We start from the raw sequence: 19,513 nt of genomic DNA, 5'->3' as shown, positions 1-19,513 counted from the left end.
AGACTAACTGCACAAGTAGCAAGCTTGCTCCATGAGATCACCCCCCTCTCTGTCTTGTAATCAAATATTAGAATGTGGTATTTGTTGCAGTCGTCGCCAGGGGGCTAAGAAACGTAACCGAAATTTACGAATTGAAAAAACAGTGCTTGTAATAAGTTTTTAGTGGCTTATTATAAACTATGAAAAATTTAATAAACACTTTTTTATATTCAAAGAATTCTTGAAAAATCAGAAATTAAATTTAATAGTATAACTATTAATGACTCATTATTGTATAACAAATTAAAATTTAATTAATATGTGTTTAAATGTTATAAAATTTATGGAAATTTATGGATATGCATATACATATTATACGTGTACTTCACATATGTGTATGTATAGATTTATATGCACATAGATTTTCATTAATCAACGCGCATGCGTTAAAAATTTCACGATACCACTCCTTGTAATTGTGTCGTTTGTGGTATAGGAGTCGCTTTCATTTGCGTCCCTTGATTAGGTTTAACTTTAGATCGTTTGGTGCGACGCGTTGTTTTATTTTTGAGTAATTATTAGTAGCTTCGTACAACATTGTGATAAAGGAAAAGTGAAACCGAAGTGTAACTGAAAATGGGTCGCTATAGAAGGTAAGTAACCATGTGTACATAGACGCTTGAAGATGTGTTATCAATATGTCCAGTGGTCATTATTAAAACCATGTATTTTGAAGAAACATCATTTTTCACTTGTTTAATGTAACGACGAAAAATAAAAAAGAAACAAGTGATTTCTCGTTCGTAAGATGAAATTTTACCGAACTTCTTGTATTTAATTTCACATAACCTTCTTGTGCTTCCTTGAGTTAATCCTAATAGAACTTCATAACTTAGAGAATAATTTTGAAAACATAGTTTCAGTAATGAATATTTTTAGATAAGATGGAACACCTGGATTAATACTTTGTAACAGAATGTAATCTAAATGAATAATACGTATGTTCTTGTATAATTTATTTCAGTCGTAGTCGTGATAGAGATAGGAGACGCAGATCTCGTACACGATCTCGTAGTAGATCACCACGAGACAGAAGAGCTTGGGGTAGCAGTGGAGGTCGAGATAGAGGAGGTGGCAGAAATAGTCGTGGACAACCAGGAGCAAATTTAAGAAAACCACGTTGGGATTTGAGTCGTTTAGAACCTTTTAAGAAGGACTTTTATATACCACACGAAGCAGTTCAAAATCGTGATCCACGCATAGTTGAACAATATAGGAGTGAAAAAGAAATTACTCTCAAAGGAAAAAATATACCTAATCCTGTGTTTACCTTTGAAGAAACAGGTTTCCCGGATTATGTTCTGAAAGAAATTAAGTAAGCGTATTTTGAGGAACAGTTATTTTGTAAATAAAATTTAAATTGATAACAAATTTTAAACCCTATAAAAATACTCTCAGTGTATAACAATGTTTAAATTAATTTAGTATTCAATTAGAATAAAGTAAACAAATTGCCACTATTTTTAATTTTCAGACGACAAGGTTTTACTGAACCTACATCAATACAAGCACAGGGTTGGCCAATCGCTCTGAGTGGAAGAGATATGGTTGGCATTGCATCAACTGGTTCTGGGAAAACATTGTCTTATATATTACCTGCAATTGTTCATATAAATAGTCAACCTAAATTAGGTCGAAAAGATGGACCTATTGCACTAGTATTAGCTCCAACTCGAGAGCTTGCCCAACAAATTCAGCAAGTTGCTGATGATTTTGGTCATTCTTCAGGTATTAGAAATACATGCCTGTATGGTGGAGCACCAAAAGGTGCACAAGCAAGAGACTTGGATGGAGGTGTAGAAATTGTTATAGCAACACCTGGTAGATTATTAGATTTTCTTGAATCAGGACGTACAAACTTAAAGAGATGTACTTATTTAGTACTAGATGAAGCAGACAGAATGTTAGATATGGGATTTGAACCTCAAATTAGAAAAATTATTGAACAAATTAGACCAGATAGACAGACGCTAATGTGGTCTGCTACATGGCCTAAAGAAGTAAAAAATTTAGCTGAAGATTTTTTGAAAGACTATGCTCAAATTAATGTTGGGTCTCTACAGTTAGCTGCAAATCATAATATATTGCAGATCATTGATGTATGTCAAGATTATGAAAAGGAAAATAAGTAAGTAGCTAAATTTCTGCAAGAAAAAGTAGACTTATGAGTTGAAAAACTTTGATAAACTCAAAATTTAATTTAATTTTTGATAAACTTTGACTGGAAAAACAAAAGCATAAAAATTAAGTGCTCAATTTGTAACTTATTGGTTCTTGTATTTATAGATTAAGTACACTTTTGAAGGAAATAATGGCAGAAAGTGAAAATAAAACAATAGTGTTTATTGAAACAAAACGTAGAGTAGATGAAATAACTAGGAAAATGAAACGGGATGGGTGGCCAGCTGTTTGTATACATGGTGACAAGACACAACAAGAAAGGGATTGGGTTTTACAAGGTAAATGACATGAGTTTTTCAAAAACATACTTCTAAGTAGAAAATAAATTTTGTGCTTAATTTTCAGATTTTAGATCGGGGAAAGCACCAATTCTTGTTGCAACAGATGTTGCTGCTCGTGGTCTTGGTAAGTAAAAGATTATTACTGTAATATAGAGAAGTTATATAATTAAGCAATATTGATCATTTTTCTTTGGTATGAAAAGTGAGCTACTCTGAATCACATTGTTTGTATTATAATTATTGCAGTATATAATATATCTTGTTTTGACAAAGCATATTATTGCAAAATTAAGAGGGGAGTAAATGTTTCTTTATATAGAGCAAATTATAATGTAAACACATATATCTTGATGTTCTTTTTAGATCATTGATATTGTTAACACTGATTCGTTTCTACATGATCTTTATAATAGTAATTTAAACATATGTTTAGTCAGAACAGGATTTTATTCTATCTGCATTAATTGATACTTGGACCACTTTATGTGCCAAAAAGGTATATGTGACTAATTTGAAAAAGGTGAACAGATATAGTGATTGTATAATATTAAGGACTATCTAATTTTTAACATATTTGACGTTTTAATAATAATTTAAATTCATTAAAAGTTATATTTAGGTATAACAATATGTGATATAATGGTCTTTGTTTGATACTAAATAAAACCTCTCAGGAATTTAATATCTATGAAATTGAATTACATTTATGCTAAAAAGTTTCTTTTGCAAACGTAAATAGTTCTTCATGTTGTATTTATGTTAAAGTATACAATTTTCTAAATGCATAACGTGGTTCAGTCAGCACTTTTAATATTTGTGTTTATTTGCTTTCTCACTTTTACTAAGGGTAATAATTTTTAAATAATATGTAAAAATCAAAATTATAGTATTGAATATAGATTGATATTATGTGTGATCGGCAAGCATTATAGCTATTAGTTTATCAAGGTGCACAAATGTATTGAAAAATTATAAACATACTCTTTGAAAGTGAATTATTGCATATGTTTTAAATAATGAGTATTAGCATCAGGTATTATCCTGTTTTTTCTTATTTTTCTTTTTCTGTTTAATTAAAAAAGCGAGTGCATTTAATCGAATACTTTTATTCCAAATCATCAAAGTTCTGATGTGAGCGTTACAGTTTTAAATTTAAGATTGAACTGGTTAAATGTTATACGCTTGCCGAAACCTATCAGATGATGAAATTATGTATTTTCCCATAAACTCCATTTGAGAAGGTTACCAGATCTCAATTAAAACTAGTTCAGAAAAAAAAAGAAAAACAATTGTAATACAAAATTCATATTGAACACAGGAAGATAATGAGGTAAACAAATACCTAACGCGGTTGGATCTTTGTTTGTATTGCAGAGGCACATTGCGCGCAGGCCCACGCCGGGTAATGCAAAGCAAATTGGGGGTGCCCGCCGCCTGTTTGTTCGGTGGTGCACTGGTTTGCATTGTCTGCGCTGGCTGCGACGCGTGCCTCTATACGTCAATTCCGTGAAGGGCCAGTCCGGGCCAAATCGGGATGATCTACTTTACCTCCTACATACTGGATATCAGTTCTACGCTACGCTGTACGCCATCTGGGCTGGCCAAGTCGTTGTTGCCAGAATAGAATCCCCTGCGCTGGCCGCTCAAGCTAATCAGACCCAACAACGGTCCAATGAGGCGGTGGCATGGTAGCTGATGCCAGAGCCTCTAGTGTGCCCTGTAGCAACAGAATGGCGGAGGCTGTAGCTGGAGCGAGCGCAAACAGCCAGGCCCTGCCCGTACGTTGCTAGCGACACTCACCCAACTGCCTAATTTTAGTATAACAGTAATCTTAAATTAATCGCTATGAGTCTCACTCAGAGTCACCTGGAAAAATGGTACTTTGACTGTATGACATTGTTCTTCGCCAAGGTCTGAGATGATATTTGGTTGTGCAAAAGTTTGAATAATAGAATGATTACTCAAATACTCAAATTAATGAGACAATTTAGAACTGATTTGCTACTAAATTCAGCTATGAATATTTAAATACCTTCTTTATTAGTAACTGCATAGTATTGTTATTAATCGATAATCATCTTAGATTTAAATAAGGTGTGTATAGTTCAAATCTATTTTTCTAGGAGACTTTGTATTATATACACTTTTTATATATACATATATAGCAAAGGTACTTCATAAAACGTGGTATGCTAGAATGTATGTGAAATTTCTGAGCTAAGGATAAGTTAATTCTTGATACATACTTCTATATGATCATTATTTATCAACTATATGTTTTATTATATACATAGCTTTCATGAACATGTTTGCCTTTCTGACTACAGAATATGTTTTAGATTTTCAAAAATTTTAAGTATTTCTGATTAATTGTCATGTAAGATTATCAAGAATTTGCTTGTTTTTAACTTGAGAATTTCTGTCTATTCTAATGAACCACATTTTTGGAAATACTACATGAGTATGTATATTCATATTTCTATATACATACACATCCTGCATATCACGTTGATCTCCCATTGAATTTGCATTTCCTTTATCCTTTTACATCCTTTATGATAACTATGTCAATACATATTCACAATATACTAACTATTATATCAAATAAGGTTTATGTATATCAATTCTGGTTTCATTTTCATTAGATTTTACATCTTATTTTTTGTTATTTATTCACGTTTATGATATTTAATGATATTTAACAGAACTAATAATGTTTGATGAGTCAATTAATGAGCAATCTTATGTAAATTGTAATGATCTCTAAAATATACTTTCTAAGGTAAATTATACTGAATTTGCTGGGAAAGGGAACCAGGATTGTTTTTGCGCGAGGATTTATCTTTATTTCAGAACTTTATATTTTAGTCAAAACGCTCTCTAAAGAAATAGATTTTTTTTTGTTATTTCTGAACCTATTATTTTAATTCAATGTGATAGATATTATATTTTTAATGAAATCAGAAAGAATTACAAGCAAACATGTTTTTTGTTTTATATAAAATTTATATTGAAATAGTTTTTCAGAGTTGAATATATTTTATGATAAGGTCAGCTTAAACCATACACATTCATGCAAACAAGTTATAAATGTTTCTAACTAAATAAAGTTATAGGTGAATATTTAATAGTTATACCTTTTGGAGAGCGTATTAACACAAACATTTAATTTAAAAATACCTGATTGATATTTACTATAATATTTTATATACACTTTGCCATACTACTATCTTAACCGATGTCTGTCCTCGAGATGGATACTTCTAAAAACTAACAGCTAATATGTATGCTTTATTTCAGACGTTGAAGACGTCAAGTTTGTCATCAATTTTGATTATCCCTCCTGCTCGGAGGATTATGTACATCGAATCGGTCGAACAGGTCGTCGACAAAAAACTGGCACAGCATATACTTTTTTTACTCCAAATAATTCCAATAAAGCCAATGACCTAATTCAGGTATTAAAGGAAGCGAATCAAGTTATAAACCCGAAATTGTTAGAGCTTGCTGATAGTAAAAGCGGTGGATATGGAAGACACAGAGGTATTTATATATATTTTATCGATGCTGGACTGATTTATATTTTGAAGCTAATAAAGTATTATAAATTATAATAAAAAAATAACTGTGAAATATATATACGAAATACTTTTAGGTGGAAGAAATCGATGGCGATCTCGAGGTGGCCGTAATGGAAAAGATCGCAGTTATTCAAGAAGTAGAAGCCGGAGTCACAGTAGGGAACACAATGGTCGAGGAACTCGCAGAAGCTACAGTAGGAGTTACTCTAGAAGTCGTAGTCCTGTGAATAATCGTACAGGTAAGTGATGGTACGTTTGTATCATATACAGAATTATATTATTAGAATTTTACTTAGCAACTAATTATCAACAACAAATTTTCATATTTTATGTGATATAAGAGATATATATTTGTTTCTAGAGGTTATCGGTAAAAGTTATTGGAGTAGTGAAAGATGATCTTCCACCAGTGATTAAGGACCAAGCTATTATACAGATCATGTCTTTTTTATGTTTCTTTTAAAGTACACATGATATACATCATAAAAGTTGTAATATTGATGTTCCACTAACGTAAACGTTGAACGTAACGTGCTACGTATAATTCTCGTGCATTATAGTTAATTAATTTAAAGTCATAAGATATAAGTGTCCCCATCGTGAACATACATATTTTAAATGTTATATAACACGATTCAGTGAACACAATATTGTGTGCTATTATATAAATGGATATAATAGTATGCGATTAATCCGTTCTATTAAAATCAAAAGTATAGTTTTTAACCAAAAAATCACCGTATCGATGTTGTGCAACATTTCTATATCCATTAAATTTTGTTTTAAATACACGATAAGCCTCAATATCTTAGGTAAACATAGCATAAGTGTCCGGATATATTTACATACTGTACCAAGTACACATTTTATAACGACGTTAAAATGTTCAGTAATACGAATTAAGTTCATATAAGTGATCATGTGAATGTAGTTAGGAAAGTGAATCACTTTAAAAATCCACGGAAAATTTCGAATGTGTCTGCTATTTGTAGCTTCTGTAGACGTCTAGTACTCACTAGCAATTCGTACACGTATTCAAGCATTTAAAACTAATGGAATAATGTACAGTATTTAATAAAAATGTATGAAATAAATTTATTAACTATTTAAAAAATTGTATTTTAATTTTTGTCCATCTTTATATTTGTATATCTTTTTTTTATTATAAACATTACAAAACCATTACAAAACCAGAAGAGAATAGTAAAAAATTAGTGTAAATTTAGTAAGTTTATTAAAATTATCAAATGTACTAATTTTAAGTTCGGAGTATAAATTTAAATTATATAATTACGTAAATGGAACATTTTAATTTACTTTGGAATATTAATTATAGTGGTTAGATTCTAATTAACTTCAGATTACCTTCAGTGAGCCTATCAAGGTACTATTTTATCGGCTCAACGTGGAGTAAGGAGATTCCGACTGAATTGAACTTGTGTAGGAAATAGCCTAGTATCGGTCAATAACCCAGTCATTCCTCTTTATCAAAACAGAATAAATATATTACAATAGAAGTAATAACTTTATATCCATATTGAATTCAACTGTGTTTGTACTTCAGAAGAAAATAAAAATTGCTAATGTGTCTAGCTTCAAAGAAATGTTTGTCATTTATAGAATATTGTACAAAGAGTTGTCTATAAAGAATTGATATATTTGTTTTTTAATTTCACACACCGCAAACCCATACAAAATGAAAAACAATCGAACTGCAAATTGTTAAGACATTTATTTGAATTAGGCATCACAGAAACTTCTACTCGTTTAGCACACCGCATCACTGAGCTTCTTCAAGATTAGTACACGTGCTTATCCTTATCAGTGGTTCAAACATTTGAGAATTACGAATACATGGAATAATGGAAGGACACGCGGTTTGGTCCTTGATCGAAGAACCGTGCTGCATTTCACAAATTCAATCAGAAAAAACATCTGATTCGTTGATCCTCGTGTGGAAAGCAGCAAAGATTTATGAATGAACTGTAATACACAGGTGGATGGGTCGATAGAGCAACCCCCCGCAAGATCGTCACGGCAAGGGCGTAGTAATCGATAGAATGAGGGTAAGAAGGGATAGATGCCGGCTCGAAGCAGACGGAAGGGGAGGCAGAGTCCATTCAGTAGAAGCAGCAAGGCTGCTATTGATTGCGTAGGTGGTTCAGAGGAGATGAGTTACCCCCTCTTTCGGCCATTCAGCAGCCGCACTGCTGTGTCACACGGGGTGAGCGGAGGAGAAGGGGCCTTGAAAAACGGGAGCGGGTGAAGAGGGCGAAGGGACGGTAGCCCGATTACTGGAATTCCGTGGGTGGTTAACAAGAGAGGGGGTGTTCCATTCCGATTATACGGACGAATGCAAGCACAATCACTTTGCCCAAAAATTTATGTACTATCTATAGGTTTACCCCTTATTTTTCGAAAAAACAGTAATATACAGTAATATCACTTAATTGTATCTAACATTATTTGTTATATTTTTAATTTAAGTGATTTTTCGTAGTGTACTGTTTGTATGGGAAGATATTTGAAAAAATTATCATTTTCTTTATTAATTCAGATTTCCATTCGGTGGGCATTCCTACGTCTAAACATTAAAACTGAACTCCGCTTAGACAGTGTATTCCAAATATTTTAAATATTTCTTATTAAATATTTTAAAATATTTTCTTTATTAATTCAGATCTCTATTCGGTGGGCATACCTACGTCTAAACATTAAAACTGAACTCTGCTTAGACAGTTTATTCCAAATTTTTTAAATATTTAGGTGTCACCTTTTTAGTGATTAATCAATATATGTAGAAATATAGATGGCTGTATCGAAATTGATGGAGTCAATTCAAATTTTAAGTATGTTGTACATTTTAGAAGTTTTATGATTATAGTAGTGAAGTTTTCAAATATTTAATCATAGATTTTTTATGTATTATGAAAGTGTAATATCTGATGTGAAATTTGCTTTATATTTGCTCTATTATAAAATGATTAAATAAGTTTTTAAATAAATTTTTTGGATTGTATGATTGTATTTTAATGAAATATTGTACCTCTAAAGAATACAAGATTTAAATAAAATTTAGTGATTGCTATTTTATATATTATATAATATATATGTTCTTAAATTATAACAGAGATGGTAAATGTAATTATTAAATACGAAAGACATTTGTCGTTTAAAATTCTCATATGTATCTAACAAAACTTCTAGGAAATTAATCTTTTAACAGTCAGCCAATAACGTTCTCAACGAACAGCTTTATAGAGTTTTTCTCTGCAGTGATAGTTTATAAAAAGTTAATTTCTATTCATTGAGAAATTATTGCCAACTCTTAATTAACACTAAGTTAATAACTGCAGTAGATATTGCAGTAGATAGTAGTGTCCTTATTCAGAACACAATGTCAAAATGTGAGAATTATTTCATTAAGAACAAGAACGATAAAACTTCATTGTTTGTGAGTAGCTAATCCGGAAGAAACATCAATCTTTTTATTTGTCTCGCTAAGGTACCGAGAGAAAAAGATCTTGAAGTTAATCCTCACAATGGTATGGATGTTTCAGTGATAGACCGTTTCTTACTTCGGCTGAGGATGTGCGGGCAACAACGATTTTAAGTCCCAGAGAGAAACTTGTTGCGCAAGCGGACCGGAACCGAGTGTAAGCTTGCTAGCTCCCTCTTACCCCTGCTTCTGTTATGTCGTTACCCCTTACGCTTAAAATATGCGGAACGTCATCCTCGGCATCACACGTTAAAAATGGTCAGTGGGATAATACTATAAAGGCAATTTGATGGAATATCAAATTCTTCTTTTTTTTCTTTGGAATTTATACATAATTACAAACGAAAAGAGTTAGTTAAGATAGTAGCTAGAGAAGCTGTGGCTCAAATTGTTTAGCATTTTCTTCAAATTTAACGATATAGACTATTTCCAAGACATATATCTTTAACGATTCTGCGATTGATTGCCTTACAGATTTCCCAATATTTATATGAGGGAAAATGAAATTCGCGGAATGTGCTTGCTATTATGTACTGAAATTGACCTGTCTCGCTATAATATCGAACAGTATTGTGCCCATGGCAGCGAATATATTGACCCGATCCATTGACGTAAGGGATACATTGTGCTTGCTTCATCGGCCTCGCATAAAGAGATTCGATTAAAGAGAAAATAAGAGAGAGGGTTCAGATAACAAAGGGAAATGCAAATAAGCTGCGCGCGATCGTTCCGTTGAAAATGCAATGAATGAACGTAACACGATATAAAAGAACAAGAGCAAAGGAAAGGCACAATTGAATAGTAAAAAGGGTAAAAGGAAAGGTGGAAGCCGTGAGACAGTAAAGGAGAGTATGAAAATGGGAAATCCTACAGGGACGAGATCGTGGTTCGGAGAGCTCGTCCTGCACGAAAGGACCATTTGGAGCAGAGAGAAGAAGGGACGAGGAGGGAAGAGGGAGCTCGTCAGGGGTGCAGAGGGAGGGTAACGCAAGGGTGTGCTCGAGGCGGGGGTGGAAAGGAAGGCGAATAGTCGGCTTGGTGATAGCAACTCTCTCAGTTGCTTCTCGGTTTCCGGACTGCGTGGACTGGCAGGTTAGTGAATCCAATTCTCGTTCATTCACCAACTACTCCTCGTTCCATTCTTGACCTCCTTCCTTCCTTCCTTGCCATCCTCGCCGTTTCGCTCTATCTCTGTCCGCCTCGCTGGCCAGCCCGTACGTGTCCGATAGCTTCATTCATGCCGTTCGCTCTTCGCTCGTTGCTTGCTCGATTTACAAAGCTTCGCCACGAAAAACGCTTTTCACTCGCGCTTTTTCCACTCTATCATCAATCTCTGCTTTCCGTTGTCCCTCGATGCTCTTCTGTTTCGCTTGCAATTTTTTCCACTTCTTTCACGATCCTTTGTCGATTATTCAATTATGAATCTAGAATTGAACAAGATTGAGATCGGTTTTTCATAATAACGGCATATTTTTTATAGCACTGTTCGTCACCTTTCAACCTATTATCCCTATAACACGTTTGCTAGTCAGGGAGAAAAATTTATAGAACAGCTGTTACTACTCGTAAGGAGGGAAAATAAGAAAAAGCAAGAGTTGAACAGTGGGTACTTGTTTACTTGCTCCTTTTTTTTATGGTAGCGATTTTTTATGGTTTTCAACAAATCTCTAATTTTTAAATGCTTTCTGTATTTTTCCGCTGCGCGCGCTATATGTAAGAATTGATTGTTTTTAGTTCGTACTTTATACTTATACATGTTTCTTTAACTTTAATGTTATTTCTAAGACTTTCATATTTTGTGTAAATTTTGTTAAATGTTTGAATGTCGACTGTTTGAAGTTCGTATAATGGGAAATCGAATATTTTTGGTGAACGAAATTTAAAATAGTCGATTTATAGAACTGAAAATGGAGAATTAGTCATACGAGAATTGCGAATGCGATTAATTTGGATAGGTACAATATTTTAATAATATTCTTATGCGCATCTTATAAATATTTCTTTAAAAAAGTGGTATAATACGTTTCATAAAAATACCTATACATGATTTATTCGCTTTTGTTCTTTCAGTTTTCTCCAATGATCGGTGTTGTCAATAGTGGATTTCCTTACGATTGTGTAAATAATCGACATTTAAATGTGCTTCGATTGCTTATTACTATTAATTATTAATTATTATTATTATTATCATTATTGCGATCATAATTCAGTTGTAATATTTATAAAAATACTGTGTAGTGTTAATTAATTTAAGAATGTCACTGGTTATATTAAACTACGACGATTAAACTATACTGATTTTTACCATTGTTTTGTTTTTTATCCTTTTATTTTTATATTTACGTTTTATAAAATGAGTGCATGTGACACTAGGTCATCGATTCATAAACGTAACTTTGTTTCTGTTACACAATCATTAATTTGTCGTTTCTGCAATCTAAACTGACGTACTGTATGAAATACCTCCATCAAAACTGTAAAAATTAGAAAGAAGTGTATTAAATACAAATATGAAAACTTCATATAAAGAATTAAACCGTGTAAAGAAAAGTTTATTATTTCTTGATCAGTAAATAAGCAGTTATCCTTATAGGAAAGATTTAATACAGTTTAATTATATCTATAACATATTATATTATATACTACATAGAATGGAAACCATATGAAGTACCTTTTATGAACTCTCTTCTTGAGAACTGTTACCTAAAGATAGGTAGAAATAACATTTCGAAAGCTACAAATAGAACTGCCAGAATTAAATCGATAGGATGAAGAACAGTACCATTTGATCCCAAAGAGTAGTACATTTGCACTATGCATTTTGCATATAATTTTGAGATTATTTGAAAATAGCTAATTTTGGACTTGTACTGTTCTTCAACTCACTGATTTAATTTCAATTTCAGTTTCATAATAGAAAGATAAGAATTCTGTTAAATTCCTCTTTGTTTTAACTTACTATACTTCCACTGTATTGCAATTTTAGATTACAAAGCCTGTTTATCTATTTAAAGACAATTTTGTTGGAGATATATATATCTAATTATCGTGGACCACTGATGGCTCGCATGGCACTCAACTTAATTTAATCTAATAAACTCATTTACATGACTGACGGAATATCATTGTAATGGGGTGGAGACTAGTGAGATAAATAAACTTTTGCACATTTAAATAATTTTTTTAAAAATAGGTAACATTTATTTAAACCATTTTGCTCCTAAACCTTAAAACTTAAAAAAGTTTTGTCAACAATACTATTAAGTATCGTTAGGTCTTATATTATATCATATCTTTAACAAAATTTATAGCCTGTCCGATTCATCTGGAAACATTAAAATATTTCATAGGCATAACTAATATCACAAACATTATATGGTACAGATAATCTCTTTCCAGACGAAAATGTAAGAAAGATTTCAATGGTGACTTAATTTTTTTAAATAAAATAGAATACTTTTTTCTACTTTTTTGTTTGCCTTTGTCGACAATTCAAATTATTGGCCTTTAACAATAAGAATTGTTCGCTATCTAGTGTCTGGTTGTGTTACCTTTGATTTTGGGTGATACAGAATTACATGTTGCGTTATCATGACGTTATTGGCATCTATGATAATTACACAAAGCACAGAGTGCAGTGCGATAAGAAGAAAATCTACCAATCTAGGTATTCAATACTATGTTACGAAATAGGTAAATCTACTCAGTCGGTTGACAAAGAGGTGATATGGCAGTATTCGTTAAAGCAATTTCAATAATTCTTCAGTAGGTAAATTAAAATTAAATATTTCTGTCACCTTGTTGCTTGTATTAAGTTCCGAGTCTATAAGGAATACCTAAATATTGTAATGATATTTATCCACACTTATATTAGTATCTGGCTTTCTTTTCTATATGTCCGTGAAATACAACATATCATTATGACGAAAGGTAACATTTCAACAGTTTGTAAGGTCTCATTCATTATTTTTACAGGAATATGTCTCGATAATGTTATCGCTGCATCTTAAAATTTCACTGCCGCGTTATTAATTATAAACACAGTGCACGAACTTATTTATATCATTATAAAGAATATAAGTTTATGAATCTACGAATAATATTAATAAAAATTTACCACAGAGATTACTAGAAAAGTAGTAACTATAAGGCGAAAAAAGATAAGGAAAAAGTAATTAAGAACTAACTAAGAAGTAATATTCATAAATGAATTTAGTTACTTAAGCTACTTTAGTTTAGTTACACTGTTATTCTCGTTATTACAATTTACATATTATTTATCATATATTCTCTATTTTCTATAGTTTCTATGTAACTACGTTCTCTATTTCCTATAGTATCTGTGCAACTATATTCTCTAGTCTCTATAGTTTCTATTTAACCATATTCTCTATTTTCTATACTTTTTATTTCCTACGATTCCCACATAGTACAACAGTCAAAGACATAACAACAACAACAATACCTAAATAACCATAATTTAATTTATAAGATCCTCAAAGAGATAATCAGACAGCCACGGTGAATTGCTTCTAAAACGGAAATACGTAACTCCAACCGTAACATAAAGATAAAACATACAAAACAGGGAAATACAACGGAATACTACACTCGTCTGTTTAAAAAGTTTTTTTCTTTGTCTGCTTCCGCTTTAGTCGCAAATAATTCTTAAGCAATCAGCAATTATTGCCAACTTGTCTAATCACTTCTTTGAAGATCATTAAATCGATTTAGTTAAATTATACCCTACATTCCACAATATGATGAATATAGTAACGAGTTTGTAGCAAGTCCTGAATCTCTATCCTCTATCATCAGGATAGAGATTCATAAAATTCCATATGACAGATTGATAAACTCAACTGAATACACGCTATCATATTATGAATACAAAACACAACATTCTATTAAAATAGATAAGTTGATGTTGAATCTGGAGAAAAAATATTACTCATTTTTTTCATTAATTTTTTGATGCTTCCTTAAAAATGAAAGAAAAAGTAAGACTCGAAAGAAAAGTCTATAATGGTAACTACAAACATTATAAAATATAATTTTTTAAACAGTTGAAGCGTCATGGAAGACACTAGTATTGTAATTTAATGATTGATTAAGTTTTTTTTACATAACATATGAGTGATAACATATTTTCAAATCAATTAATTTTTAAATAAAAATAAAAGTAGTGATTTTGATAGTCATTGAACTTTTTTCTTGTAATAAACAGATTAAGTAATGACAAACAGTAAGGGAAGTGTATGCTTTTGGTCGATAAGTAACAGAAACTATGCAATAATGTTAGAATTATGTAAAGTAAAAAGTAAAGTGACAGTAATGGGGTTTTTACCCTATCACCTCTTAATCTGCATCTACAAAAGACTATTTATATCACATAATCTCGTTCTTTATACGAAATAACTGTTGCACAAACAATTTTTCTATACCCTCAGTTATTATGAAATGTAATGTTTCAAGATGTCTAGATAAATCAAATACGCAATACTGCACAATGGCCAATTGTGGTCGCGTAACAAGAGTATAATGGATGTTCATTATTCCGGATAATCGTTCATTGTTTTACATGTTTGGCGGAATTAATTCTAGCCACAGGATTACAAGTACATACACGATGGTCCACTTGAGTAAGGCCACCTACATATCTGTTCCAATTATGATGATATAAAAATATTTTATTTAAAATTATTTTATTGAAGACATTGAAAACAAATATTCCTTGCTGTATACTGATCGCACGATATCATTCAAATTTAATGTAAAATATTTTTTGTGTCATCACAATTAGAAAAAGAGATATTTAGGTGGCCTTACTTAAATGGAACATTCTATACATATTCATGAATATATTTAATTTGTTTCTTGTTCCTGAACATGATTGGTTAAATCAGCAATGAACTGGTTATTGTGTAGTTAGAATAGATTTTACCGATCGGTTGCCTTCAATATAAGGTGGTTACACAGAAGAAATTAAACAAACAAAAGCCAAGTGAGACATATAATGCCATTCAACATCATCATGGCCATCCCTAACAAAGACGCAACGCAATCAAAACTGCTCGAAAAAATCTTGCCCCAATGATGTAACTTAAAAATTTTTTATGAAATTTTCTTCTTTTAGTAGCAGAAAGTTGTATTTTTAAAGAGATATTTTTCATTCGCAAGGTTGTAAATGATATTAAGTATTAAATGTTATAAATTAAGAGAACATTGACAGCACGAGATAACGTTGGTAGATATGAGTTCATACATTTTTTGAGACTATTTATGCTTAGCTGAATTTTTGTGTTTTTCTATTTTTTAAATTCTAAGGAAAGTTTATAGATTTGAATAAATACTCAAGAACTTGAAAATTTGAATATTTAAATATTTGAAACTTGAAGAATTTGAAAATTTTGTATGACGTGTTTTTATGACGATTTTTATGGGATCTTTATGAATTCCAAGTAATTAGTCATTTAATATATGTATTTGATTATATTAATAAACTGTTATAATGTAATCATAAAAATAAACTGGAAAAGTTAATAAGTGAAAAGAAAAATGGTTTTGGCATAAAAAAACAAAAAGTGTCAATGTACGGGGTAAGATATTTTAGCCCTTTCACGCTCAATTTTCTATTGTAACAATGTCGCCGTCGTAGCTAATCTGAAACAATAGGCTACCCCAAACTGTCACCCACTCAGCTTTCGTTAGCTGGATATAAATCCATCACGCGATGGTGCGTGACCGGTTACTTGTAGAGAAAGGTTCATCACGCTTTAGCGCGTGATCGGCAGCAACACATAATGACAAGTGCACGAGTCAGACTCATCAAAAAGCGTGAAAGGGTTTTAAAAAAGCATAACAACATGATTTTATGCATTGCTGCACTTGTAAAAGAATGCTAAGAGATCTAATGCTATAATAGGATGTTTAAAGAAAAATTAAGTACTTTAATTTTTGTATTATAGGTAGGTATATGTATAGCAAAATGTTACAAAAGCCTGTCAATGTTCCACCAGTTTACAGTGGGTTTATTTACAATTAACATAGCTCGACGTGTTACAAGTTCGTCGCAGGTATATAATTGCGATTTTATAGCGGAGGAGTATAGCGTGATAATAGACTAAAAAATAAAAAATGAAAAATTTTACGAGGAAAATAATAACACTGATTAGTTGAAAAGTTACCTTTAAGTTTAACAATGCTATAACTAGGAGGAAATATGATTTGATCAATGAATTAGCGCAAATGCGCACAATGTCTGATTGAGTATCCACGTCACGAGTATCGGGAATGATTGAATTTTGTGTTCTGCGGAATACGAAAATAAAGTCATTATTCATCCAGTAATAGACTTGCTAGCGTTTGTGACTTTAATCAAACTTGAATTAAATCGAATCGAATCGAATCGAATCGAGTACGTATAGAGACGCATAAATTTCAACATAGAAAGGTGAAAACAATCCTCTGCACTTAAAATATAGTCTTTTGTATTCGGGAAAACAAAACAAACAAAATAATGTCGCATTTAAAGTGATTAACTAAATAATAACTTCTGTTTACCCACTGTCATTTTATTACGATTTTAGTACTAATGAAAACTTGATTTATTTATTTAAAATAGAGTCTAATGATTCTCGAAGAACTTCTTTATTTTTTTACTTATGAATCAGCGATATTATATAAATTAACATTACTCAAAACAATGATTTAAATAATCTTTACTTATGCTATGTAGTTTCAGTTGATTCAGTATACAATTTTTTGTTCTGCTTCAATATAATTTGGTTTTAAAGGAAGATTCCGATTTAGGTTGTGAAAGAAAAATATTTTTCGTAAAATATTTAGAAAAAAAGAAGTACAGTCATGACGACAGATGTCAGAAACTTTAAGTGCGCCGTTTCAGAGTTATTAATTCGTGGAAAATGTCTGAAATTCGCGTGAAATGCGTCTGACCTGGCGCTTGTACTACTGCCGGTACACATCAGTCAGGTCATACGTAGCGAAGTCATTAGAATAAGTTCTGAGTCAGACACATTTCACGCGTATTTTAGACGTTTTCTTAAGAATTTTAATAAATCTAAAATGAAGCTCCAAACATAATTTTTGTTCTATTTTGACATGTAGAATCACGCCTTTAAATTTCTCATAGCTGTCGTCGAACACTTTGTAGTTATTCATGAGACTTTACTTTTTCACAGTTTAAATTTTCTTCTTAAAACGTAAAACAATCTATTTTGTCAATCAGTAGTTCAATTGAAAAAAAATGTTGTAATAATGATCGCATTAGTTTCATACAAATTTTAAAATAAAATTCATAGAACCAAATAGCGACCTAATATTATGAAACATTTTGTGAGGTGAAACCGAAAAATTCGCTGATTAAAAAATAAAGTCCATCCTAATTAGTATGTAGTCCTGTGGTTGTACGGTGAAGCAGATTAAATTTTTATTTTCGAAATACAGTAGAACCTCGATTATCAGAATACCAATTAAAGGAACGATCGATTATCTGAATCTCGGTTATCGGTAAATTCGATTATCAGAGCATCAATTAACGGAACATACTGTTCGGATAATCGAATGTTGTTAAACTAGTAAGGAAGAGAAATATATTCCATATATTTATTTGACAATGCTTTTTCTCTTTTTCTATGTTATCAACATAGATTACAAGTCTTTATCGTAAGTACATGAATTCCTAAATTATTACTTATGTTAGTACTAGCAAACTACAATCTGTTAGTAAATTTTATACTACCTATATGGAAATATCGATGAAACGAAAGCTTGTTGTACTATACTTACAAGCCCGATGAAATAAAAATATTAAGAAGCATGGCTCAGTTAGCAGCTGAGAAAGATTGAGGAACAGGAAGAGAGGCCGTATAAAAACAATTTTAGTTTTGTTTGGTCCTCTTAATACAAATATGTTGCACAATAATTCAAAATGAATGATTTCCTTTCTTGCGAAAACTGAGTTTTTTTGTTACTTGAAAACTTTGACCATCCAAACACCGTATGTCTCAGTTAATTTGGATAGTTGAGGTTCTACTGTATTAAGATTCAAAGTTTTGCATTTTTATTCTGTCTTATAGACTTCCATTTTATTATTTATATTTACTTTTCCAAAGGAAAAAGTTTTTTAATTCAATCTGCTTATGTTAAAAATATGAATTTTACCTTGCACCTTCAATTAAGACAAAAAGTTCCTTCTTTCTAAAGTGTCACTTAAGGTGTGTAAATGACCCACTATCCGGATACTTAAGATATCACATGATCCAGTAAGTGGAGAACCTTACATGCATGTCTCAATACCTGAATTGCAATTCAGTAACTGAATATACTATTTCGTGATACTACTTTTTTTATTAGGTACATTAAAATTTAAGCTTAAAATTAATTAAAATTAGGGATAGTTTTTAGGTACTTGGACATAGTCGGCTACTGGGTCATTTACTGTATGTTGCTTTACTTTACAGCCATAGTTGTTTGTGAAGGTAGGTATGACCCTATTGAGCGTTTATATCACTATTAAACAAAATTGTCTCGTAGTTGCGTGTCGAACAATTTGTTCTTATTTCGTTCTTTTCAAGCAATCATGACTGAATGAACCTACCGAAATATTGTTTGATAAGAACAAAATACGGCGTAAAAGATGCAACAAAGTTTAAAGAAAAGAATTAAAGTAGTGCCTAAATCAAAATTTGTCCTTATCTTAATAAAAAATCCCTTAATCAGAGGAATAACAGTGTCATTTTTAACATTTCTTAATAGCATCAAAATACGAAAAATATTTTAGATAATAGACTTAAATGGAACATTCTGTGCGCAAAGATTACATTCTGAAAGAATTAATACCGATGAAATTAATAAATTGATAGTGATTTTCAGTCTCATTTTTGGTTTGTTCTTTTTTGGAATTTCAGAAA

The 19,513-nt window shown here is 31.4% G+C and overlaps 1 protein-coding gene across 5 annotated transcripts; it reads left to right on the top strand.

Moving 5' to 3' along the window:
• Positions 1 to 492: 492 nt before the first annotated feature.
• LOC143184128 (putative ATP-dependent RNA helicase DDX17) lies at positions 493 to 8,919 on the top strand. 5 transcript variants are annotated; one of them, XM_076386145.1, is made up of 8 exons: positions 493 to 632; positions 1,004 to 1,354; positions 1,514 to 2,167; positions 2,326 to 2,498; positions 2,566 to 2,625; positions 5,802 to 6,044; positions 6,157 to 6,321; positions 8,079 to 8,919. In XM_076386145.1, the coding sequence occupies exons 1-8, from the start codon at positions 616 to 618 to the stop codon at positions 8,129 to 8,131; spliced, it is 1,716 nt and encodes a 571-aa protein (XP_076242260.1). In that variant the 5' UTR covers positions 493 to 615; the 3' UTR covers positions 8,132 to 8,919. The 5 variants fall into 5 exon arrangements, 3 of the variants coding, with proteins under 3 accessions (XP_076242260.1, XP_076242261.1, XP_076242262.1); XM_076386146.1 differs by lacking the exon at positions 8,079 to 8,919 and adding an exon at positions 6,444 to 7,189; XR_013002725.1 differs by lacking the exon at positions 8,079 to 8,919 and having other exon boundaries at positions 2,573 to 2,625; positions 6,157 to 6,295.
• The last annotated feature ends 10,594 nt before the right edge of the window (positions 8,920 to 19,513 follow it).

The sequence above is a fragment of the Calliopsis andreniformis genome, chromosome 9, assembly GCF_051401765.1.
Source record: "Calliopsis andreniformis isolate RMS-2024a chromosome 9, iyCalAndr_principal, whole genome shotgun sequence".
In the NCBI taxonomy this organism is placed as follows: domain Eukaryota; kingdom Metazoa; phylum Arthropoda; class Insecta; order Hymenoptera; family Andrenidae; genus Calliopsis; species Calliopsis andreniformis.
This window is presented reverse-complemented; position numbering and strand designations above follow the sequence as displayed.

Excerpts from the sequence above, each read along its gene's own strand:
- LOC143184128 (XM_076386145.1), top strand. Across the intron at positions 2,168-2,325 it reads GATTATGAAAAGGAAAATAA|ATTAAGTACACTTTTGAAGG; the intron begins GTAAGTAGCTAA and ends TTGTATTTATAG. Across the intron at positions 6,045-6,156 it reads TGGATATGGAAGACACAGAG|GTGGAAGAAATCGATGGCGA; the intron begins GTATTTATATAT and ends AAATACTTTTAG.